Source organism: Pongo pygmaeus, chromosome 13, assembly GCF_028885625.2.
Source record: "Pongo pygmaeus isolate AG05252 chromosome 13, NHGRI_mPonPyg2-v2.0_pri, whole genome shotgun sequence".
Lineage (NCBI taxonomy): Eukaryota > Metazoa > Chordata > Mammalia > Primates > Hominidae > Pongo > Pongo pygmaeus.
The window spans coordinates 49,254,385-49,282,058 of NC_072386.2; the positions used below are offsets into that span (position 1 = coordinate 49,254,385).

General features: G+C 35.0%; 1 protein-coding gene across 3 annotated transcripts in view; it reads left to right on the forward strand.

The window, feature by feature from the left end:
* The window catches only part of PTPRD (protein tyrosine phosphatase receptor type D), a 1,191,315-nt gene that overhangs the window by 985,047 nt on the left and 178,594 nt on the right, over positions 1-27,674 (forward strand). For all 3 annotated transcript variants that reach the window (XM_063649531.1, XM_063649529.1, XM_063649530.1), the window contains 6 exons: positions 2,433-3,014; positions 13,466-13,599; positions 16,483-16,627; positions 19,836-20,141; positions 21,037-21,230; positions 23,613-23,639. In XM_063649531.1, coding sequence (XP_063505601.1) covers positions 2,433-3,014; positions 13,466-13,599; positions 16,483-16,627; positions 19,836-20,141; positions 21,037-21,230; positions 23,613-23,639 — 1,388 coding nt within the window. The remainder of the gene's footprint in view (positions 1-2,432; positions 3,015-13,465; positions 13,600-16,482; positions 16,628-19,835; positions 20,142-21,036; positions 21,231-23,612; positions 23,640-27,674) is intronic.

Genomic DNA, 27,674 nt, shown 5'->3' on the forward strand with positions numbered 1-27,674 from the left:
AGAAGAAAAAAAGTTGAAATCAACATAGTCTAATAATAGATGATTTAACTTTTTGGTGGGCACTACTATTAAAAAATCAAAAGGCAAGTAGGAGTATATTCTGTTTTAGTTTTACCTTTCACCTTGCATAGATGAGTGCTCAAGAAATATTCTTTCCTTTGTTAAACAGACTAAATGTAACCAAAGTACTACATTACATGAATATTTTTGAACTAAAAAGAAAAAGAGTACAAGCATGTAAGGATACCGTTTTTTTTCCCCCAGTGTTTATAGAATTCTAGAAAGTGTTTGCAAATTGAGTCAGACATAGGGCAACTTAAGTTTTCTGCAGATGGCTAGAACTATTGCAAAATGAACACAAATTATCTTCTTTTCCTAGGCAATGTTGTAGGCATTTGGAATTCAGCAGCAAGTAAGAAGTACAAGTTTGCTACTCTTGAAAAGCTGCCATTCTAGGGGGTGATCTTAGAAAATGCAATACACATGTTATAATTGGTATCGTATCTCTAACCAAGCATATATATCAAATATATGCTATATAAAACTAATGACATGAGAACAAAGGTACACATTGTCAACATTTACAATCGTGAAATAATGTTATATTGTGTAACCTTAATATAATAAGCACACATGTATTTATCCGTACATTACAGACATAAAACCTGTACTGTACAATAAATGTGACTTAGTGAAACTAATAATGTCAGCTAAATATCAGTGAGCACAACTTTAATTAGCAATATTTGTATTTGCTTTGAAAGTTCAGAAAGACATGTAGGGGAAATCTGGATCACACACAGCCTTGAAAAATGCCAGGCCAGAATATTTAAACAAATTTCATTTTATTATTATTTTCAGTAAATTCCCTTGGCAAAATATTATCATTCTGTAGTTCTTTGAGTAGTGTGTAAATATTGAATCACCTTTTTTATAATTACCATTTCAGCTTTAAATATTTGAAGGTTTGCTGAAGACCTTTAAGAATTCAAAAGCAGGGGCCACTTTAATATTTTGTTCACCTTCTCATCTTTGTTTTCCTGACTCTTGCCACTTCCCTGTCTTTTCCATCTCAAAAATAAACAAATAAAACATAAGCGTGAATCTTCATGGCAAATTAAAATAAATCAAAACAAAAGAACAGGTTGAAGAGAGTGAGGAGAATGGGTGCTGACTCATTTATTCAGTTAACTGTTTAACGATTCTCATTAAAAACTTACTGAGTGCCAGGCAGCATTCTAGGCATTCACAGTTTTACAGTAAGTCAGAAGTACAAGTTTGCTGCTCTTGAAAAGCTGCCATTCTAGGGGGTGTTATACCTCTTGCCTTTATGTTGGCAAGGAAACAGGGACACTAATGGGCTGATGATATGGATGTCACCCTTTGAGATTTCTCTAAAGAGTCAACTATTAGAATGCCCCTTCCTGCCCTAATATCACTGCGTTTCAGAATCATTGTTTAGAATGAGGCACTTGAATATGAGGTCAGCAAGGCAGACAGTTTATATTTTTAATTAGTAGTATTTTGATTTGTATTCTTCTGCTAAAAAGAAACAATTAGACCTCTAAAAAGATGGATTTTATTGCAAATATTTGTCATGTAGCTACATCGGATATTTCTGATGTGGAATATAGAATGCATATTAATATGACCATAAAATACCTTAAAAAGTGATTAGTGAATGTGCCTTAATTTAGTTCCTTCAGCAATTTTTAAATATTAAGAATAAAACATTGATTTGAAATTTCTATTCTTCTGCACCTTAAAATTTTTGGTTTTTCATTTATAAGAAAATTTTTAGTAATGGTACTATGTCTTACCAGAATATAGATTCTATTCTTTCATAGCAATTTAATTTCATTTCATTGTATCCTACATTTTGTTCTTTTCAATGTTTATTGGTATTTCAGTTATACCATTTATTTATTGGGGCAAGGGGCTAATTGGTCAAGCTTTTGGAATAATAATAGTAATAACTGCAGCTAATACTAAGATTTTTTGTGGGTTCCAGATACATTCTAAGAATCTTAGTGGATTGGCTCATTAATCTTCACAGCAAACCCATGAAATACAGTCACATACAGCTGTACAATATAACTTTAATAATAATATTTTTCCCATTTCCACATGAGGAAACTAAAGCAAAGAGAGGTTAAGAAATGCATGCAGGATCACTTAGCTAATAAGTAGAGGATTTGGATACAAGCCTAAAAATATGCTATCAAGCCCTTCTAGGAAAGCAGGATTTGTGTCACCTATGTATGTTTTACTGTACTTCTTGGCCATTCAGAAAACTACTCTTTGCTATAATTTCATTTAATTAAATCTTCAGTAGATACATAATCCTGTCATTTTCATAGTAGAGTTTATAGATTCTTGAAACATTATAGAGATGATGGGCAGTCATTGTCTTTTATCTTCCCCCATCCAAGCCTTACCCAAACCTCCAGGAACTCCTGTAGTGACCGAGAGCACAGCTACAAGCATCACACTGACGTGGGACTCTGGGAACCCTGAGCCTGTTTCTTATTACATAATTCAGCATAAACCTAAAAACTCTGAGGAACCTTACAAAGAAATTGATGGGGTGGCGACCACACGCTACAGTGTCGCTGGACTAAGTCCCTACTCGGATTATGAATTCAGGGTTGTTGCTGTCAATAACATTGGGCGGGGGCCTCCCAGCGAACCTGTGCTAACACAAACCTCAGAGCAAGCGCCATCCAGTGCCCCAAGGGATGTCCAGGCACGAATGTTGAGTTCGACCACCATTTTGGTACAGTGGAAGGAACCTGAAGAGCCAAATGGACAGATCCAAGGATATAGAGTTTATTATACAATGGATCCCACTCAACATGTCAACAACTGGATGAAACACAATGTAGCTGACAGCCAAATCACTACTATTGGCAACTTAGTGCCCCAGAAAACATATTCTGTCAAAGTCCTGGCTTTTACCTCAATTGGAGATGGTCCACTTTCAAGTGACATACAAGTCATCACTCAGACAGGAGGTAAGTTTGGTTCAGAATGGGAAGTAGGGCAGGAGGGAAGGGCTGGTGCAAAGAGGTGAGAAGGACAAAAACAAAGAAATAACAAAGATTGTATGGATTTTAATTTTTGAGATTTAGGGCTTCAAAGCAAGAGATGATAGATATCTGAAAAGGAACAAGCACGGACATCTGAAAAACTAATCGTTTTGAGCAGAACAATGCATTAACACCTCTTCTTTTTAATTTGTATGGGAATGACTTGAAGACTTCTCCATATGAGATAGAAAAATGTCTCCCCCATGCCCAGTTTTGAGAATAGAAAAACTACACTTCTTTGTAATAGCTAGTATGGTAGAGTGGTCTCAAAAGAGTGTTTAATTTGTGTAAGATTGGATGGTTCAAAGCAAAGCTAAAAAATAAAACTGTTACAGGGCCTTGGGTATTTAAATGGCTTATATTTGCCAGAAGCTACTGGCTTAAAAATAAATATTCTCTGAGTGGCTTTAATTTCTGTTTTTCTCCGTGTGGCCTCAGTGGATAAAGAAAGACAGTTACCGAGATCTCAGATAGAACTTTGGGGCCTGATTGATTAACTTTGCTAAGAGCTACAGCAGACATCAGACTATTTTATGAAGGAAAACTTGGCCCTCCCAGTGGTTTTATTTTCCTAAGAGGTTATCAAACCTCTTTGGTCTTTGATTCGAGGTGATCAGTTTGGCTTTGGGCTAATATAAAATAACAGGCCTCTTCTAAAGTTTATTCTTGAGCCAGGCACAGTGGCTCACGCCTGTAATCCCAACACTTTTGGGAGGTAGGTGGATCACTTGAGGGTCGGGACTTTGAGACCAGCCTGGCCAATGTGGCAAAACCTCATCTCTATTAAAAATACAAAAATTAGCTGGGCATGGTAGCAGGCACCTGTAATTCCTGCTACTCAGGAGGCTGAGGCAGGAGAATCACTTGAACCCAGGAGGTGGAGTTTGCAAGTTTGCAATGAGCTAAGATTGTACCACTACACTCCAGCCTGGGTGACAGCAAGACTCCATCTCAAAAAAAAAAAAAGTTTGTTCTTGAGCATCTGAGAGCTACTTCTTTGACTCCTTATTGTGTTGATATCTTTTAAACCTGCATTAATCTACAAATGTTTTGGCAGCATGCTGTTGGCTTGTTTTGAAATCTACATAATAATCATATTATTGGAGACAGTATAATCTGTAGACATAACTCATTGCTAATCCTGGCAATGAATTAATAAATTTTCTCAGATGCCAGTACTAGATGATGTATCTATCATCTATTTCACTGATACCTGTGAATCACTGACTTGTTTTTATGTCATGGTCTTTATATGAAGTATGTTTAACTATTTGTCCTTGCTTCTAGGAATCTCAGAGCACATTTATATTAATAGTTTGCCTGGCTTTATTTTCATACCATTATTTGGTTCTTATTGGCTTGTTCATGGATTTACTCTTTTCTCTATGACATTGTATGAAAGCCAGCTATAAAAATATGTCTCACCACAGTTGTATTAAAAACTATCCATATATCTTCTCTATGTGCCATTTGCAGTACTTCTGTATTTATTTGCTGTAGTAATATGCAGAAAAAAAATACTGTAGGCCGTTCTTACCAAAAAAGCTTCTCATTGGGAAATGTAGACATCTGTAAATCTAGTTCTGCTTTTTCTTGACTAAAAGTGGTTAACTATTATGAGATTGCTTTTTATTATACTTTTTTAGCAGCTACATAACAATTAAAAAATTCTAAGAAATTATATGGGAACTTACATTCCACTTTGAGCTTTTTAAATTTCTCAGCTGTGATATTTTTTCAATCCCTGGTCTTGGAGTAACATAACCAGGGTTTGAATCTCAAGCTTTCGTTTATTAGCTGTCACCTTAGGTGATTTATGTCATCTGTCTCTGAACTTCAGTTTTCTAGTCTATAATAATAACCACCTTATAGAGTGTAGTGGTTCTATTTGTTTTCTAGTGCTCCTGTAAAAAAGAACCACATACTAGGTGGCTTAAACAACGGGAATCTATTGTCTCACAGTTCTGGGGCCTAGGAGTCTGAGATCAAGGTGTTGGCAGGATTGGTTCCTTTTGAAGGCTGTGAGGGAAATATACTTAATGCTGCTGCCCTAACTTCTATTGGTTGATTTGCTGGCAATCTTTGCTGTACCATGACATGTAGAAGCATCATCTGATCACTACCTTCATCTTTACATTATGTTCTTTCCATAAGCATGCCTGTGCCCAAATTTCCCTTTTTACTAGTACACCAGTCATAATGGACTTGGGGTCACTCTTATGGCCTCATCTTAACTAATTCCATTGCAAAGATCCTATACTGAAATAAGGTTATGCTCTGAGGTACTGGGGATGAGGATGTCAACATACGGATTTTTGTGGGATGCAATAAAATTCATAACAGGGTATAGACTCAATAAAATTCATAACAGGGTATAGATTAGATAATGGAGGGAAACATTTTGTAACTTAATACGTAAAACGTTAAATTATTAACATGTAATCATCATAATAGTAGCTAACATATGGAGGACACTATACTGTGAACTTTGCATGTATTTATTCTCACAAACCAATTAGGCAGATGTGGAATTATCCCACTTGCCAATGAGTAAATTGAAGATCAAAGAGGATAAAAAGTGATTCAGAAACTTGCCTTAGGTCGTAAGGTTACTAAGTGGAAAAGCAGAATTTAAATCCAGGGATTCTGGATACTTTTAACCACTGTGTTAGTCCATTTTCACACTGCTATAAAGAAATACCCATGACTGAGTAATTTACAAAGGAAAGAGGTTTAATTGACTCACAATTTCACATGGCTAGGGAGAGTTCAAGAAACTTAGAGTCATGGCAGAAGGTGAAGGGGAAGCAAGGACCTTCTTCACATGGTGGCAGGAGAGAGAAGAGCAAAGGGGGAAGAGCCCCTTATAAAATCATAAGATCTCGTGAGAACTCACTGACTATCACGACAACAGCATAGGAGAAACCACCCCCATTGTTCAGTCACCTCCCACCAGGTCCCTCCTTTGACACATGGGGATTACAGTTTGAGATGAGATTTGGGTGGGGACACAGAGCCAAATCATTGTCAACTACTATTACCTTTTAAATTAATAATTTGCTTAATGTGATAGTTTTTGTGTTTTTATGCCAACCTAGGTATTCAATAATGAAAAGAGGCAGGAGAGAAAAACACAATTGTTTCATTTAATCATATATTTATCTAGGAATTATACATAACTTACTTCTGAAACACTGAGGTAGCTATTAGATTATTCCAGTGCAGAAGTACATGAAAACATTTAGAAATGAAAAAAAAAAAAAAAAAAACAAAGCTAAGTTTATCTAAAAGAAGTGGAAGGGAGAGCATTTTTATGAAAGATCATTACACTCAAGCAGTAAATCTGGCTGAAATTTAACTAAATTTAAATAAATTTGGCTCTAAGTTTTATAAGCACAAGTTTAAACGTAGAAATCTATAGTGTTTCATATTTTTATTTTCTGATGGCAGGAAGATTATCTAAGAAACAAAATTTTTCCTAAACCTAACCCAACCAAAATGTGAATCTTAGACAATTGTGAGAATCCTTGTATTTAGAATGCTAAATGAAAAACCCTGATGCCTTCAGTCACAATTTATTGAAAAATATAGAAGTAATGTTTAAGTAGACAGACCATATCTTTATTTTTTTATATTACCAGTGGACAGAATATGACATTGAATCATAACTCAGTGAAGGTAGCATTATCAGAGGGGCAACTGAGTTACTGTGAGCTGGGGACTCTACTTTCAAAAGCTCTGATTTAACTTAATGACAGAACTCAGAAAATCTAGATGAATGGGACATGGCTATATTAGAATAGTTCCCACTCTGTTTGACTAACATTTTTACATGAAGATGTTTCCAAGAAACTTCCATAATAGTTTTACTTTTAATACCTGTTGATTGAGAAGATATATAGTGATGTAATGACTGCCTGCCAAGGCTCAATAAGCTAAGAAAACCTTCCAAAATAGCACAATGATTTGATCTGTTCTATAGGCTTAATTAAAAAGGCCAGTGGATATTAGTGGACACCTGCCAAAAACAATGATGTTTGTTCTGATGTAATTAATGCTGAGCTGCTCCTTTTTCTTGTTACTGACTAAAGAATTCTTAGGATGATTGCTAGGATGATAACCATTATGAAATATAAAATTTAAGGATATGATTATTTTCACTGCAGTTTTTCTCCTCTAACCGTATAAAAATTTACTGATCAATAATATGTAGCAATTGAAGTACATTTTAATTACAAATACACAGAAATGTACATTTTGCTGTCTTCTGTGTCTAAAAGGTACTCATTTAATTTTATTATCTTTCATTCTGTGACATTCACATTCCTATTTCTGTTTGAAACCGGATTCCAAAAGAACAGTATTTAGGATCAAAGTGAGTTTAAGAGAGAAGCCGCACTTTTGATTTTATCAAATATGAGTCACACAGATGGATACAAGTGAAGGATTGACATAAATTTGTATATTTCTGGTAATACAGAAAATGAGAATATGATCTGTCTGTTTTACAGCCAGAAAGTTTTTCTCCTTGATTGTGAACATTAGTACAGTTGACTGTGTTGAGTAATCTTTAAATGGTTTTAAATATGAAAAGACTTTCATTGAGATGATTATTTTCTGAAATATAGGTCAGTCTTCCCAGTTCTCCATAGCTCTAACTTCTGGCATTACAAAGTCACTTGCAACTAGTTTACCTTGAAAATATGGGGAATGTATGGCCATTGACAAGGGAAGTATTTATATTAAGCCAGAAAAATATTTTCATTACTAGAAAACACATTCAGGAAGGAAAAAAGGACATCCTATAGTTTTCTTATAAAGGTAATTATACCAAAAACATAGGGTAACTATATTTTATAGAAGAAGTGCAAATAAAACTCTGACAAAAAAGTAGTAAATTAAATCTCAAACCTAATGCATTAAATGTTGCTTGATGTTCATGCTAATTGGAGGCATTATAAATCTTAAATCCTAATACGTGTCTCTTTTCTGAACTTTATTTAGAAAGCATATCTGACCTCTAATTACATCTATTCATTTAATAGATTCTTGAAAATCATCTGACTTATATGGATATACCTTTAACAGTATATGCCTTCAAAAGATAAAGAATTATATATATATTTATCAAATAGTAATGACTAGTATCAACTTTAAACATTTTAGGGATGTTAATGCTATTACAAATTCTGGGCATTGCAAAAGTGTTAAAATATAAGCTATGACATTTAGAGACAAAGTCTGTTAGGTTTCCAGAAGTTTATAAATCATTTCATTAGTGTATGTCAACAGGCCTATTCAAGCAAACTAGAAAAAGACTGCTTTCTAATAACCAAAGTTATGAGTCCAATTTAAATGCTTTTTCTGAGTAGATTTAGCAATGAGTAAAGGAGCACTGGATATAAATACAATTATAATAAAATTTAACTTTTTCTCATTTATATTTAATGACTGTTGAGAATAAGATTTGTGCTGATGCTTGTGTATTAAGTACTTATTTTGTCAATGATATATTTGTGGCATTTACACATCAGACTCTTTGTTTTGAATTTTGTTTTGTTTTACTACCGTTATAATTCTGGCTGTTGGTTTTATTGTTGTTATCATTTATCAATATGCTAGATACACACATTTTAAAACATGTACTAGATATTTTAAATACTAGATATTAAAATACTAGATATTTATTAAAATACTAGATATTTTAGCAATCATGGGTTTTCTAGTATCTTTGGTCATATTTCATATTTATACTATAGCAAGATGAAACTGTTGTTTAGCAGTGCAATATGTGTCAAACTTTCTTTAGAGATAATCTCTAAATTTTATTCAAATATTAATCTCTTCTAATATATCAGCATTTCAGATAATGTGACGGTTTCTCTTGTTAGTCTTTTTTATCCCTTGTCTTTGAGTTGCTTTCACATATTTATATAGAGTGTAATTATAGTAATACTCAAGTACTTAACATGTATCGGTGGGATTATAATCTTATTTTAGGGACTTGATAGCTCACATTTCTATTTCTTTGTGGACATTAAATAAGTAATCAAGAGGATGGACATACTTTTACAGTATATAATGACTTCTTAAATATAATATTAAAGAAACATTTTTACTTATTTTATTTCTGCTTTCCATGTCCTATTGTAAATTTGGTTTATGGTCAATATGTCTCTTCTTTGAATATGAAGTAACTGCTTAAAGGTCTGGATATGTTGTTTTTATTTGCCCATGATTTTCCCAGAATCTCACATTTTCTTATAAAATTTATGTTCAGTTAATCAGTGAAGGAAATGTTACAACACAGAAAAGCTCTTGAATAAAATAAAAATAAAATAAGATATACGTAGACAGAGGACTGGTAAGTGAAGGTAAAAAAAAAAAATTACCAGTGAGAAACTGTGATGTGTAATGATTACAAGAGCATAAAATATCTGTGTGTAAGAAGGCGAGGCACAGTGGCTCACACCCATACTCTCAGTGCTTTGAGTGGTTGAGGTGGAAGGATTTCTTGAGCCCAGGAAGTTCAGACAACCCGGTGCAACATATTGAGACCCTGTCTGTACAAAAAAAACTAAAAAATTAGCCGGGTATTATGGCACACGCCTGTAGTCTCAGCTACTCAGGGGGCTGAGGCGGAAGGAGCACTTGAGACCTGGAGGTCAAAGCTGTAGTAAACCATGATTGTACCATTGCACTCCAGCCTGGGTGATAGAGTAAGACCTTGTCTCAAAACTAAATGAATAAATAAATAAAATGTAGGTAGATATTTACATTTATACATTTGTATGTATAAATACATATATAGAGAGAAAACATTAATAGAAATGTGAAATGGAACCTCTGTAGACACAATATTTGGTATAAAAATTCAATTGAGAGATAAGGAAAGTTCTCCTGTGTCTCAAGTGTTACAGAGAAAACAAATATGACAGTCTGTAGCCCCTAAAGTGTTTTCTTATATACATATATTATGCTCATTAGGACCAATGTGTTGGGAATTTTAAAATACATTCATTTTATACCTTATTTTAAAAAATTCCTTTGTATCCTCAGCTTCATGGTTGTGGATTCAAATATGACAAAATGCCCTGAGGAAGTGATATCGTTAGGTACACCCTCAGTTTCCGAGGAAGTGTGGGTAGTGCACTCTTAAGCCGTTGATGAGCCTGGAGCCTGAGATCATGAAAGTTTATTTTAGGGCCCTGGCCCATATGCTGAATCTAGCCTGTAGACACATTTTGCCCCATACAGTGCTTTTAAAATTCAATTAATTTTCAGTAATTAAGAATGGGAAGGTTTTACCTGGAAGGTTCATGATCAACTTCTGTGAAGGAAATCTGAAGCTGGGACAAGAGTGCGCCCACATTTCACAAGGCAGCAACTTGCTGTCACTGAGCATGGCCTGCGGTCCCTCTTCAGGTGGTGGGCACTCTCCACCGGGCCCCAGGCCCCATATGGCCTTCTCACTCATCTAAATTACCTGACACCTCTGAGCATTTGTATTCGCACCACATGTTTATTTTATACATTATTTATTTATTTTTTTTTTAGAGACAGGGTCTCACTCTGTCATCCAAGGTGGTGTGCAGTGGCTCAGTCATCGTTCACCGTAGCCTCACCCTCCTGGACTCAAGTGATCCTCTCACCTCAGCCTCCCAAGCAGCTGGGACTACAGGCATGCTCCACCATGCCCAGCTAATTTTTTTTAAGTTTTACTATTTTGTAGAGACAGGGTTTTGCTATGTTGTCTAGACTGGTCTCGAACCCCTGACTTCAAGCCATCCTCCCACCTTGGCCTCCCAAAGTGCTGGGATTACAGATGTGAGTTACCATGCCTAAGCCTGTACCACAAGCTTAAAATCTAATAAATGAAGTTACCCTCCGAACCATTCAAAAGAAGGATAAGGAAAGAACGGAAGGGAACCCCCTGTACATTAGATGAAGACACTTTGCATCAAGTCGTCTAGCCAACCTTTAGCTTTGTGCACGAATAAAAAGGACAGTGTACTCTCTGAGACTTGGATGTGCCTCCTTAAGTCATTATTTAGAAGGAAGGGGCTCTTAATAGAAACAAGCAGAATTAGATGATCAGACGAAGCTTGTGTCACTAAACAAGAATGAAATATTGAGACCAACCAGGAATTTGCTCAAGACAAATTAAAAGCAAAAAGTAAACAATTTAAGTAAGAAAAAGCTAATTAGGTTTCCAAGATGTTTTCAATCAATGTCAATTTATTATTAGCATTAGGCAGGGAGGAAATGCGTAATAAGCAATTATTATCCTGAGAGCAGCCCTTCAGTGTTGTCTGTGTTTCTAATTCTTGACCATACTGTACTCCGGTTTGGTTTGAGTCAGGAGTTAACACAGACTTTCTTGTTTCCCAGGAAATTGGGAGAAAGAAAGAAGTAAATAAAACTAGGAAAAAAATCAGTGACTGCATACATAGGCATATGTGTGCATTTTTAGCCTGAGAAACCCTTTTATCATGTGAATATTAGATCCTATCATAATTTTCCTATCTATCTGGTCACTCTTGTTTCCATTATTGCTCCTGCCAGTGCTTTTGGTATTTCCCTTTTAGAAATAATGCATTTTCCATTTGCTTTGCAATTTGCCTGTTTGTGTTTTGTTCCCCTCTGTCCCTCTGTCTCTTGCATCTCAATCTTTTATCTTCTTTTGCCTCCACCTTTCAATCTAAATGATTGTGTTAGGTCACCCACTGGGCAGGTACTGGGGAAAAAAATATGATACTCTGTTCAGAAAGTAAGCTCCCAGAGGCATCAAATCAATGAGACTCTCAAGGCCTGTGATTTTTAAAAAGAGAGAGAGAAAAGATGATGAAGGCAACTAGAAATATGAAGCACTGATTATTTGTGACCTTAAGCATCAGTCCAAACCTGTATTCCTTTACACACACACACACACACAAACACGCATATACACAGGCTGACTTACCAGAGGAATAAAATTATCATTAGGGATTCTACAGGTCATTCTTGCAGACTGCTTTAACAAAGGGCATTTTTTAAAGCCATAGTACAGAGATATAACTATAAAAGAAAAGGAAAACAATACATTTTCTCCAAAGTCTTCTTTTCAACTACAAATTATACTGTATTATATGAATTTTAAAATGTGTTTGCTGAGGTTGCCACTTTAGATGTTTTAAAGCACACTTTAGATGTTTTTTTACTCTTCTGCTGTGAAGTATTATTGTTCTCTTTTTTTCTTTAAATATAAATGGAATTCTCATTTAAACTTGAGGGAATATGAACATATGTTCAGCCACAGCACATTGAGACATGCCATAATATCAAGGGTAATGATCAAAATATTTTACAATTGGGAAAGCATAGGCACTCACCAATCAGAGCAGACAATGGCCAAGAACAATGTACGATTAGATGTGCCAGTGACACCCTGACTCAGCCTTGTGTATAATGGATAGAGGGGAACTGATAGGCTTAGGTGTGGACTAGGAAGTTTAGGTTAGTAATTATTCTAGTACATTTGAGTAAGGTGTTTTAAACCGAATAGACTTTCCATTCTTTGTTACAGCTGATAAACAGCTCTTCCAAATTGTCTGTCAAATAGATTACATGTCTAACATGAGAATTATAGATGATCTCTTTAAGTTACCATATTTCTGATAAGTGTATTCTATAAACTTCTTAATTTTTGTAGTAGTTTAGCTTCGTGGCACTAGGGAGGATACTTTGTATTAGGTGTAGTGCATTAAATAATTTAACATAGTTTACAGAGTAGAAGTCATTATTTGTAAGTGATAGAGTTTTGTTTTGTTTTGTTTTTCCTTTTTTACACCTCTTTTTCAAAATGTGGGCTGGTAAGAAAAAATGCTAAGTGATTCTGTTTGCCTGTTAGGTTTTGTTATTGGAGTAAAAGTAGGATTTTATAAATTTAATTGGAAATAATTTTGAATTTTACATGTAGTGCTAGAGAGTAAGTTCCTACTCAACTGTAAATAACAATACTTTTAGGTATTTAGTACTTATTATGCTTTTGGAAATATTTCAAGTGCTTTATATAAATTATATTATTTATTACTAACAACCATGTCATGAAGTAAAGAATTTTTTCCTTGAAATTGAGTTCAGAGGCCGATATACTTTATACTTATTAGTTCTACTGTATCTTGTGTAGATGTTCTACTACTCCACAGCAGGATTTGTAACATCGTACTTGCCCTGTATACAAAGAGGTTAACTTGGACAATGTAAAGGAGTTTGTTTTCCACTAAGCTGGTACATGTGTACAGATTTTGAAAGGTTTAAACAGGTTACACTAATGGAAGAACTTTGTGAATACTCCTGGTGATTGTGAGTTCAATCCATTGCCTCCCTGTTTTTAGTACCAGGGCAGCCACTAAACTTCAAAGCAGAACCTGAGTCTGAAACAAGTATTTTGCTCTCTTGGACACCTCCACGTTCAGATACCATTGCCAACTATGAACTGGTTTACAAAGATGGGGAGCATGGAGAGGAGGTAAGACTATATAGTGCTTCTCACCCTGGGAATTATTCATTACGTTGGACCACTTCTTTATTTTTGTGTATTTATCCACATTCTTGGTCAGATAGCTATTGAGGACCTTGATGGAAAAGATTTACTAATTAAAAGAGGAACTTGACCCCCCCCCCAAAAAAAAACCCAAAATGATGACAACAACAACAACAACAACAAACAGTGGTTATTTGGAGGCTCTGGGGAAAAACAAAACAAAATAACTCTTGCTCCTATTGGAATATGCTTCTGACAGAGTTCCAAGTTCCGTAGATGTATCAGGTTATGGAAGAATAAATACTCAATGAGACTTGAGGACTTTCTCTTCTTCATAAAAGTATTTAAGTCACTGTGGGGACAGGTGACTAAATTAGCTCTATATGTTAATGAAAGTCCTTGGCTAAATGAATTTTTCCACACTGGTTTCAAAGATTCCCCAATAGCAAATGTTTGTTTGCTAAAAAGTATTTGATATGAAGGTGAGTGTGTATAACATTTGAGTATGCTGTGCAAATAAAATAACAGATTGTAGAAGGCATGGCAATTGTTGATCGTCACTGAAAAGAGAAATGAAAATCAATATAATTAACTCATTAATAGGCACTGTTCTGAAGGTTTTACCATCAATAATGCATCTAATTTTTATAGTAGCACTGGAGCTAGCCTTTCTTATTAATTGATTTCACATATAATAAAATGGAGGCATGGAAAAAAAGTTAAATAATTTGTTCAAAGTCTCGCACTAGTGGATGGCAGAGCTGGGATTTGAGTCTAGGCAGTCGAGTTCCAGAGTCTGTGTTGTTAACGATTAGGGTCTACTGCTTCTTGAGTGTAGTTTGAATACATTATAGAAATCGATATTAAGATACATCTAACATTTTCAGAATGAGAATACATAATAGTAATAAATATGATTCTTTTATTGTTGTGAAATCCACTGGGGAACATTAGGACAAAAGGAGTTAATGGCACTATATTTGAGAACTTCACTTATATATTCATTTTATTATGCCTCTTAGCATTTTTTATCTGAAAAAAAAATCTTCACAAAGTGAAACAGTCCCTGTGTTCTAACCTGTGTTCTAATAAAGAATATCTTTAAAAAAAACTCACATACTAAATGAACAATTAACTTGTAGTACATAATTTTGGATGTTATAATAAATTAATAGGTTTTTGTAAACTTCTATTTTATTCCATCTGTTTGAATTGAGCAGAATCTCAAAAGAATAGGTTTTAAATGCAGTGCTTTTAGATTTAGCTAACAAAGCCAATATAAATCAAGCACTCAAAAAGTTATACAGTTGAAATGCAGATATGACTTAAAGTATTTGTCGTACAACTTGAGCTATTGGTGTTTTCTGTAAGGCGTAAATCAGCACTGAATCGTTTTAAACCTTCATCACGACCACCAAACTAAAATACATGCATACATAGACACAAGCATACATATATACAAAGAGTAAAGGAGAATTGTGATGCTTAAATGTTGGCATAGCTACTGTGCTCCACAATTGCTTATTTAGGGAATTTCTTTATTTCTTACTTGGTGGATCTAAAATTCCTGAAAACTTTTGTATTTGTAAGCCAGAACACCCTAGGGATGGTTTCTCTAGTTTTATATTTGAATTTTTCTTCTTCTTCTTTTTTTTTTTGAGACAGTCTCTGTCGCCCAGACTGGAGTGCAGTGGCGCGATCTCTGCTCACTGCAACCTCGCCTCCTGGGTTCACGCCATTCTCCTGCCTCAGCCTCCCGAGTAGCTGGGACCACAGGCGCCCACCACCACACCTGGCTAATTTTTTGTATTTTTAGTAGAGATGGGATTTCACCATGTTAGCCAGGATGGTCTCGATCTCCTGACCTCATGATCCGCCCGCCTAGGCCTCCCAAAGTGCTGGAATTACAGGCGTGAGCCACCATGCCCGGCCTTGAATTCTTCTTAACTGATTTGTTTGTGTGAAAGCAAACACTGTTTGATAAAGTGTTAAGATTACACACACCATTACTAGATTATGTACTAACTTGCATTTTAAGGTTTACTGTAGGCTGATCTTCAAGATTGATTACCCAAAGACACTTACATTTTTGCTAAATGACAAATTTTAAGCATGGAAGTTGAGAGTTATAGCATTCGATTAACGAAATCATATATCAAAAGTCCACAAACGTTTGTGAATTTATTTTTTTTTCTGGCTGTGGGTTCTTTATTCACAAAGAAAGTAAGGTTTTCAGTTATTTTAGATCAACCTAGGGTAGTAATGTGGTTTCAGATAAATTATTCAACTTTCTTTAGTGACTAACATGATTTTTTATCCCATTAAAACTTGGCAATTTCAAATCTCTTTTATAGCAACCTCCTGTAAATTGTATACTGGTTACTGTTGCTACTTCTGGTCATATTTTCTTTGCCTCCAATTGAGATTTCAGAAGGTCGTGGGAGATGAGTAGACATCTGTTCAATTAAAATTGCACATGTTGGGCAGATTCCACTACCAGGGGCAGGTGTCATTTTCTATTGTGATCTGTGTCACAGCAACATACACACATTTAACGGCAGAACATACTCATGGGTGTTGGCCTCTCAGTCTTCGTCTTATCTGATGTATTTGGCTGACTGTGTCAACGTTAAAAAGATCTCTGACTTCCCTTATTCCAGTTACCTTTGTAGAAACTTGCCTTTTAAACTGATATTTTCATTATATAATTTCCTTAGTATAGCCCTGGATACTCACTATTGACTCTTTTGGTGATATTTTGATGAGATTATAATCCTGATGATAGAAATCTGATGGTCCAGACAGTATGATTAAAAAGTATTTGCACGAATCTTACTGAAGATGACCACATTCTCTTATTGCTTCCAGCAACGAATTACCATTGAGCCAGGGACGTCATATAGGCTGCAAGGACTGAAACCAAACAGCTTATACTATTTCCGTCTGGCTGCACGCTCCCCTCAAGGCCTGGGTGCTTCTACTGCAGAAATATCAGCTAGAACCATGCAGTCAAGTAGGTGTCTCTCTTTGCTTACTTTCTGCCTTTTTATTTCCTCTGGGAGATGTTGCTAGCTTTCACCTTCACCAACAAGCAAACCTGCTAATATGCTTAATAGTTAGTCTCTAGGTTAGTATGCATCACACTTCACAGGTGAAAGTGTAACTGTGACTTATTTTGGTCTCATCACTTGATCCAAATAACAGATCCCACCTTCCCACTTCCTACATTGAAAGACTTTTAAAGAAGGTAGTAGACGTCCATGGATGAAAAGTGGGTGAAAGGAATTAGATCAAGCCCTGTTTAATGAATTGTAAGGCTTTAAAGCAAAATTCGCATTGAGAACCCTGCAAAATAATCATAGGAGGGCTTGGCAAATGAAAGAGGCTGCAAAAGACAAACTTTATTTTTTTACGCACACAGGCTTTAGCTTTGCAATCAAACAAGTCCTTATTTCATGTATTTGTTTCTACTAAGAAAAGCTCAGCTATGATGACTTGTTTCTTATCAACTCTGTGTGTAGTACATGTGGAAATTTGGAACATTGACAGAAAATCTGTATGTGGACAAATTTAGAAACAATGGAATAATCGCAAACATATTTGCAATTCTAAATTGTATTTTGTTTCCTCGGGTTCAATTTCTTTTTGGAGCTGTTACCCTTAAGCATAGCTGTGTTTATCACAATGGGGGTTAATTGTGCCCAGGGCAGATTGTTTTGCATAAAGTATTATACAGGAGATTGTTTTTGATGGGAAGTTTGGTGGCTTATTATTATTTATTGCTTTTTATTAATATGTGTCTACAATTCATTCATAAAAAATACTATTTACCTTGAATTGAAGAGTTTTGTTGAGTTATTTTCTTAGATTTCTTTGTGTGATATTTTGTCTTTGCTTTTTGACGTAGTGAATTATACAATAGATATCTATAGTAGAAATACATTGAATTTTGTCAAGAAGATGCTCTGTTGACCTCATATTTAGACCTATCAGCAAACATGAAATTTATGTTTTAAAAGATTAATTTCCTTCCATATAAATAAGCAAGTTTTCCACCATTTCATTTTCTATAGAAACTTGAAAACTTTCAGGGTTTTTTGATAATAAAATTTATGTTTTTCCCTCTTTAAAGCATGATTATTCACATGAAAATGATTAGGATCCTGTTTAATCTATTAGTGATTATCATTTATTCCCATAAAATTTTCTTTCATTTAAAGGCATAAGCATGTAAATTAATGCATTCTCTGTATGTCTGCTTTGAATTCCAGGCAGGCTAATAAATAGTATTGTAGAAGATAATTTCTTAAAACCAAGCATTTAATTAAGAGAAATGTTACATGCTTCAATATTACATTTCCCATGGTTTACAAACCTCAGTTTTTGACATATGTGTGTGTGTGTATATATATATATATATATATACACACACACACATACATATTGAATAGACTTTTTATAAGCACATCAAACACTTATCTATTCCTTATTTTATTAAAGTAAAATTTTCAAATGGTATTGAATATATTCTCACAAAATAGGAGGTCTGAAGATAGCCCTAGTGAAAACCAAATCAGCTTTTTAAAAAGAATTACAAATGAGTCCTTGCTGTTACATGAACAACTCAATTTATTATGAATAATGATAATGCATGTAAAATAGTTTTATAATTTGAGATATAAGAACCCCTAGTCAGAATCAATAAAAATGAGATTCTAGTGGTTTTGCAAATCTTATTCCAAATTTACAAGGCTGTCCTATGAGGTTTTCTTTTTTGTCAATACAGAGAGCTTTTATTTTGATTGACTGTAATAATGAACACAAGGCACGTAAATTAAGAAAGACTGATAATCCCCTGAACAAGTGGATACACCTGGCACTCCATAATATTAAGACTCACAAAGTCTAGGGAAATCCCCAAACTACGCATTCAAATACAAAACATAGAATTGCTTTATTCAGTCTACCATATACATTGCTTTAAAAATATGTGTGTGTGTGTATGGATTTGTATTATCTTTGCCCACTTGTTTGTTCTTCTTTAGGAACATATATTATTAAGTTTTAAATAATGATAGTAATTGTGCTGTCTTTTATTGATTTTTAATTTTTTAAAATCATAATATTTGGTTAATTTGATGGAAAATAATTGCTCAGAAAGTGACTAGTTTAATTTAGAATGGGCAGGAAGAAAGTATATCTTTTAACTCTAATATAAACCCTACATTGTATGAATAATTATGTACAAAATGAAAGCAATTTTGCACATAAGTTATATCTTTTCCAGTTGATACTTGGGTTTTAAAAAAAAACAGTTCTTTTTAATGGCTGTGTTATTGACATTTTGTAAGGGATAAATGATTATTATTGATTTTACCAAATTTTGCTGGTGGGGTCTAATTCTTCACTAGCAATGGTGTCTCAAGAAGAGTTATAATTAAAAAGCTGAAAGCTGACGTAGGGTAAGTACAAGTTACAGTCAGAATCAACAATCCTGACATTACCCTCGGGTAGGTAAATCTTGGACTCTGCATTTTCATCCTTTATTGATTCTGCATGCTCACTGTATATGGGCTACGATCAATGTTAACATTTTTATTATTATTAAAACTGGTCAGGCAAACTCAGTTTTTCAGATAGAGTGAACCCTCTTATGTTTGTTGTTTGTTTATTTTTAATTGGAACTGGTAGAAGGGCATTAGCAGTTATTGTAACTTTTCACCCTTAAGAAGCCTTTCACAAATAAGTACTGTATGTAAACCATCCTCATTCTAGAATATAGAAGTGAAAGCTTAGAAACAACATCTGTGAAGCATCATCAGACCCTCAAGTAAATACTAGCACTATTTGCAGCTTTTTTGAAGCTGGGTAGTCAGTGTAGTCGGGGTGGGAGATACTGAGGTATTGGTTTAGAAGAAGAATTTATATCGCAGGTAGGTAATTTTATTTGAGGCTCCATTGTCTCGAGGTCTCATTTTCACATATTCCCCCCACCCATTATTTAACAATTATTTTTGGTCATTAATTCATTTTTTTTGGTTTATTCATATTACTAAGCCAAGGTACATAATTTGTCAGAATTTAAGTTTCAAAGCCTTATTTTCGTTTTGTCCTTATTGTTCGTTTATTTATTTTTGCCTTTTCTTTTGTTTTATCATTTTTTTTTTCAACCACTCCTGTCCTTTCACTTAAATCCTCCTTTAACTCACTACCAAAATAAGAGCCGTCAGCTCCTCCTCAAGACATTAGTTGCACCAGCCCAAGTTCCACTAGTATTTTGGTAAGTTGGCAACCTCCACCAGTGGAAAAACAGAATGGCATTATCACTGAATACTCCATCAAGTATACTGCAGTGGATGGGGAAGATGACAAGCCTCACGAGATTTTGGGAATTCCTTCGGACACTACCAAATACCTTTTGGAACAGCTGGAAAAATGGACTGAATACCGGATCACTGTGACGGCCCATACAGATGTCGGCCCTGGCCCTGAGAGCTTGTCCGTGTTGATTCGAACCAATGAAGATGGTATGTTGCCTCCGCTACGTCAGTTTGCACCCTTCTGACACAGTCTTGGTCTGCTGTCTTTCAATAGGCTAACAGTAATCTTTTTTCTCTGCTCATCTTTTTACCCAGCATTGCTGTTACTTTAGTATTTTTGCCAAAGACTTGTCTTTGCTGCAGCCTGGCCTTTCTTTTTTTTCTTTTTTTTAATTTTTTTTCAATCTCAATGCAGTAATTTGCTTCTCTTTAAAAGAACTGTTGGCTCCTATGGTCTTGCAATCCAGCCCGTCTCTGTACCTCCATCTAAAGTCTTCTGTGTTTTTCTTGGCTTTTTGTAGTCACTTCTTTTACATTTTGAAGTTAATTTTTCAAAACTACCTTCTTATCTTTTTGTTGCCTTTTTGTCTTACGTATTTCAGAGACATTGATGCTCAACATTGAATTTTTGGCATCTTTTGTATGGAATACCTTTGATATGAGAAAAAAAGAGAAGATAATCCATATAATCAAGAATCTTTTTATTCTGCCGTTTAAAAAGAAACCTTTAAAAAACACACAACAATCAACAGCCAGTTTTTGTTATTATTTCAATGCTATACCTCTTTGTGCTTTAATGCTTTGAACCTCAAAGCATCTTCCTTGGCTTTTGTACATTTTTTACATGTTTTTCTATTTCTCTGATACTCTTTTTTTCTTCCATTTTTTTTTTGCATCGGTCATGTTTTTTGATCTTTTCTTAAAAGGTAGAGCAGATTGGTTAAGCATTTTCATTGGTTGAAAATGTTTGTATTCTTCAAAGGAAACATAGTGGGTTTACCCATTTTTTGAAAGAGAAACCTAAGTAAAGAAAATGCAGAAAATGCTCTGATTGGGTGGGACAAGTGCCTATAATTTCTTTTATCCAATGATGTTGTTCCAGTTCCTAGTGGTCCTCCTCGCAAAGTCGAGGTAGAGGCTGTCAACTCAACATCTGTTAAAGTCTCATGGCGCTCACCGGTGCCCAATAAACAGCATGGCCAGATAAGAGGATACCAGGTGCATTATGTGAGGATGGAAAATGGTGAGCCCAAGGGCCAGCCCATGCTGAAAGATGTCATGCTGGCTGATGCACAGGTAAGCCTCTGAAATTATGTACCTCTCTTTTTATATAATAAGTTTATCTTAGCTCATATCTTGAAATTGGTCTTATTTTAGTTTTTTGACATTTAAAAAATCCTATACAAAATTCTAGTTTTCATTTCACATTGATGTATATTGATCTTTTCAATCAGTTACTATCAAGTGAGGAAGGGAATTGTAATGAAATGACACTCAAGTCTGATTAAAAACATGTTACTTTTTCCTTAAAATACAGATACTCAACCCTTTACAACCATATTTGAGTTTGCCTTTCAGACTTCAAAAAATGATTGACTTAGTTGAGTCAAAGGGAAGATTTCTAAACTGCATTTTTGCTCATGGAATCTACTTTCTTCTGCGCTAAAACAACTTGGAACTTAGTTGTTCTAATTTCTAAATGTATCTTCTTCCACTGAAGAATAGACATTTTTATTCAGGGACAGGTACTCAGTATTATATTTAGTACTTCTTCATCAAATTACATATTTGAGGAAACTCATTGTTTCATGTCCCAGCAAATGAAGATCGTTACAATGATATTAAAAATTAAATCAGAATTTCCTAGAGAATAAGTGGGATCCTTATGTTGAACCAAGGTTTAAAAAAAAAGTACTAAAAATGAGTAGTTGAGTATGTGAGAAATTGTGTTCATCTTAGGGCAGTGGTTTGCAACTATGGTATCACAACCTGGTTTTATAATTAGTTGTTTAAAACAGAGCATTGAAAATTTTCAAAATTTTTCATAAATTAGAGGTGATTCAAAGATAGTCCCATAATAAATTCACTTGGGCTTTACATATTTTCCTGAAAGGAAGATGAAGATTTCAACTTGTAACCACCACGCTGAAAATTGTACATGACTCATGTACTGGCTTACCTTTGCTGTGTCAAATGGTGATGAGATGTCATGGGGATAGGATATCATAAGATCATTGGAATACTTTCATTATCCAAGAAATTGGTGACTTGGCAGGGAAAAGGATGGAGTTTGTAAAAAATTTGAAATTTATTTCAAATTAAAATGCGTTTCTTTGTGTGAAAGTTGGAAAGATTATGAAGCAAGTTGAAAACTGTGGCACCAGGTTGCCCAGTTCTACGTTCTTGTCTGTAATGGCGGATGGATCCCCTGGTCAAGAGATCGAGACCATCCTGCTCAACATGGTGAAACCCCATCTCTACTAAAAATACAAAAATTAGCCGGGCATGGTGGCACACGCCTGTGTAGTCCCAGCTACTAGGGAGGCTGAGGCAGGAGAATTGCTTGAACCCAGGAGGTGGAGTTTGCAGTGAGCCAAGATCGCACCACTGCACTCCAGCCTGGCAACAGAGCAAGACTCCATCTCAAAAAAAAAATAAAAATAAAAATAAAAAAATAAGAGAGCAATAAATATCCCTGTGCCTCTAAGGAAAGTACTTACCCCCAAAGTCTTAATACAAGTCAACTCTCAAAAGTCTTTATGTTTTCTTCAGTTTTGAGACATTCTAAGTAAAGGGATCTGGATTCATGGCTCACTTATCTACCCCAAGGCCACTTCTGTAAATGCAGTAGAGCCTCGTAATACCCCTTCAACACTGGAAAGGGGCCATTGACTTGATTTGTATAAATAATTATTATGTAGTGCCTATAAAAAGAAAGTTATCATAGTATAAAATTAAAGCCATCATTGCTATGTTTTATCTTGTAAGTCAACAATTATGGAAAAGAAAACAACATGACCAGTGCGCTTTGATGTTGTCCTTTGGTTCTTAGATATTTTACATTACAGAACTGTAATTCTGTCCCTATTTCCATTGTAAAATATGGTAGTTAATGAAATTATATAATACCAAATGCATTAAATGTCAGCTCTGTCTTTTTTTCTCTTCTTCTTTGGCTTTTCTTTATTAATTGCTGTTTTTCCTTGTGTATTTTCTTTCTTTCCCATCTCACTTACTTTCCTTGACTCTTCACTGAAATTTCATTACATCTCACAGGACTTCATTGAAGCTATAAGTGTCAAATATAATGAAAGATATTAATCTAAATAGTGACTTTTAATTGTGTAACTTAAGATAGAAGTCAAAATAAATATGAGTAGAATATGATTAGAAACATTAGCTTTTTCTGGGCCTCATTGCTATGTTTCAGTGAACCATACATTTAAAGAATATTAGCTGGTTTTAGTGATAACAGTAACAAAGGATATTTAATTTGACTTCCCAATCAGAGATGGAGGTGGCAGCAAATCACACATTCTCTGGAATTTTATTGTACATACTGCTTTGTTTATTTTTTTGATTTTTTTTAATCTAAGAAGGGCAACACTGCCTGTATAAGGCTTTAAATTCTTTTTCTTTTTATTTTGCTTTCCTCCCAACCTTCTTATTCTCAATCAGTGGGAATTTGATGATACTACTGAACATGTGAGTAATTTTTGACTGTTTTGTCAAAAGCAGACTATATATGCTTGTTTTCTCTGACATCCTTTCACTTATTTGTGATCTGTCATCACAGTTTGCTTGGATGCATGAACTAACAAATTATTTTTAAGTTATCTTCACTATGTGGTGCACTTTTTATTTTGGTTTTTGTTTTGTGAAGTCAGCATGGTGCTATTGACTGCATAAGAAATGTCATGGGCTTGTGATATTTGTTTTGATGGCTGCTACTAACTCTGCCTTGTGACAGTCAGAGGAGGCATGCTTTAAAATACAGGGGTGTTGTCCAATCTTTTGGCTTCTCTGGGCCACATTGGAAGAAGAAGAATTGTCTTGGACCACACATAAAATACACTAACATTAATGACAGCTGATGAGCTAAAACAGAAAAAAATCTCATAATGTTTTAAAGTTCACAAGTTTGTGTTGGGCTGCATGTTGGATAAGCTTGCTTTAAATGAAGGCATTGCAGACTGGAGATGTCAGATTGTTTGGTGTAGGCTGCTCATAAATCCTACTCCAGGATCACATATCCAGTGGATAACAAGATATAGATCTGGCACTGATTAACTCTAACTAGAAGTGGCTGTTCTTCACTTTACCCATAAATATTTGAATGGTGAATGGATTATGCCAAGAAGTAGAAAGTATCTCGCTGAGAGAGGAATGTTTTTAAAATATTTGAATGAAAGCTCTATGTTATTTATTGGGGGACTGTTATGTATATGCCACTGCAAGGAACACATGATATGACATCTGCCTTTCTAGTGTTTACATTCTAAGTGGCTAGGGAAGAGTAAAGTTCTGAAACGTTTCATAAAATGCAGCAAAATATATGGCCTACAGCAGTGGACCATGCATTAGTAAATTAGTAGACAGTGTCAATAAAAGCTGTGAATTCAGAGATAGTGGTCCAAGATAGTAAAAGAAGTCCTGAAGCTTGGTTGAGAATTTAAGGGATGACTAAAGACTGAATAAGTGAAAAAGTGTGTGTGTGTGTGTTTGTGTGTGTGTGTGTTGGGGAGTTGGAGGTGGAACATATATATTTTTTAAAGTTGAGCACAGCAAAACCAGTCATTGAGACAGTTGAGCATGTGGTATAGTCACGTGACAGTAAGCCTGACAATTTGATATAAATGAAGGCTTCATGTTAAGTAACTCAGTGGTAAATAGAGCTAAGAGGTAAACTATAATATAATACTGGGAAAACCAGAAGAGTCAAGCTAAAAAGCTGGCTGGTCAGTGTTCAACTCTTCAATATTAGAGTGATATAGAAGAAATAAAAAGAAAAATGAGTTAAAGGCTGGCAGGAAGGTATTCTTCCGTTCACTGAATGAATATTTACTGCCAATGCACATGGCTCTTGTTGGGAATCTTGTAACTGTGTCCAAGGTATCAGTTCTCATGGGATTGCCAGTGCAGCAGCGTTTTTGACCATAAACTTCTTTGACTGTAACTCACAGTAAGAAATACATTATTATATGTCATGATTCAATGCACACATATGTTTAACTAAAATAAAATTTTTATAGAATCATACTTTAAATGTATAATAAACACTAACATTAAGTATTCAAGCTTATTCCATTTCATTTTCTGTTTGTTTGTTTGTTTAAATTCTGCTCATGACTGATTAAATTGCTTTCACAACATACTAAATGGGTCATTACCTGCAGTTTAAAATCCAGTGACTTAGTGGATAGATTAGAGAGTAAAAAGGTGGCAGATAGAAAAGCAGGTAAAAAGAGTTATTTTGCTGATTTAGTCATGAAGTGATAAAAATGCAACAGAGTTGAGGCAGTAGAAATGAAAAAGTGATAGTTAGGATCAATAAAAGGAAGAATTGGCAAAAACTTGCTAAGAACTGAGGAAGAGAAAGAGGTCAAAGATAGCTCATAAGTTTTGCAGATGTGTTACCATTCATTAAAATATGGAAGTAAGGAGTGGGGGAGTCTACTTCCAGGAATGATTTTTAAGTTTTAGTTCATTTGAACTTGAAGTAACACTGGGTAGTCACAGGAAAACATCTAGCAGATATTTACAACGTATATGCCACTGGAGCTCAGATTGGAAGTCACAGCTGGAAATAAATCAGGAATATGGGCAGAAATAATTATTTAAGGTTTAGAAATGAATGCAGTTTTTTTTTTTTTAAGATTAGAGAAACAGTAGACCAGTGACTGTGACAGAACCTCAGGTATGCCAGCTTTTAACAGTCAGGGACAAGAAGCAAAGTGGAGACAGGACAGGAGGAAACAAAGAGAATGAGGAATTATGGCCATCATATCAGGCACATCACCTCACAGAGCATACTGAAACAACCAAGGAAGGAAGTGTACCCACCACTTAAAGAAAGAAAATGTAATCCAAGAAAGGATATGAATGTGGCAGATGGAAGTGTGTCCAGCTGAGATTATACCACTGCAGGGGACTTGACGCATTTCAAATTGCGTTACGTCTGTTATCGTCTAACAACCTGGGCAAGAGAATGGATATGTGTGGTTAACTCCAGTTTCCTGATAAGAAACATATAAGTCTCAGAGTACATAATTTCTTGCTACAAAATTTGGTGATGGAAGCAAACCTTGCTTCTTTTTCCAGTTAGCCATGCCTGCTTTTCAGCAGTACTCCGGTGGCATGTGAGGGGAACCTTGGAAACAATAATGTTAGCATTTACTCATCATAGTTTTTGGGACAGCCAGTGTGTCTGCTGTCATTTAAAATACTGCTCTTGGGTAGTTTACTTGGTTTTTCTATCCTCTGGAACGTTAGGGAAACCATTCCAAAGTCCTGGAAATACAACATTTCTCCGAAATAGTCCATTTATCTGGCAGAATAAAATTTCCAGTGACTCTTCAGGATGATATCTGAACTTCTTGAATTTCCACAGTGAGATATTCCTACTCTTTTGAGAAAGCGTGTTCTCAGAAGCTGTCATATTTGGGATCAGCTTCAACAATTGAGCTCTATGGTATCTGTTACAGCCTTGCTAAAAAAAACCTACCGTATTTCACACAATATAATTCATTCACTCATCACTCACATTGTCTTTAGATTTGGAAAACAATGACATTGTGCATTTTCCTAAATTTATCCATATTCAATTTGAAAACACAGCTGTGCCAAAAAATCTGAAAGGGTTTTTATATTGCTCTGTGTGTGTGTCTGTGTGTGTGTGTGTCTGTGTGTCTGTGTCTCTGTGTGTGTGCACGCACGCGCATGTGTATGTGCAGCTCTGGTATTTGTTCTTAAAATACTAGAATAAATTGATAGCCAGAATCTCTAAAGAATCCCATAACCCGCAGTTTAAAGGAATAAATCAAAGACTGTCTGGTCTTATAACTACCACAGCTTTGGGCCCTGACTAAGAGAAAACTAAGAATTTTGGTAAATAGTATGTGATATTTAACAGTTTTTGGAAAGTCAAAATAAATTGAGCACATACTAGTGATGTGGTAAAACTAAAGTCCTGTTGTATTCTTTGCTTTTATGGCTGCTTTTTAATGTGTGTGAAAATTCTCCTCAGTGGATAATGATTTCTGCTCATAGCCTATACAAATAACCAATAAAAATGATAATACAATAAATTAATAAGAGAGTCCTAAGAAAATTCTCTCTCAGGGTATCTAGGTCCAACAACAACCATTTGGTAAAATTCTTCTATAGTGATAAAACAGACTATGCTGGCATCAGCCCCATCCGCAGTCTGTGGGTTACAATGGATATGTGTGGAGAGCTGTTGGCATAAAATAATCACTCTTTAATGGAATGCTTCCTATAAGCCAGGCATAGTTCTGTGAGTTTACCTGATATAACTCATATAATCCTATGGGGTCCTATTATAATTCCAACATTCAGATGGGAAATGGAGGCACAGATAGGTAAACATACTTGGTCTGTCCAAGCTAGTAAGGACATGCAAGTTTAAGTTTAAGAATTCAGGAAGTCTGGCTCCAGATTTCATGTCTTTGACTAATACCCTAAGATCTACCTCTCAAGATGCCTGAAGACACCCCTTCG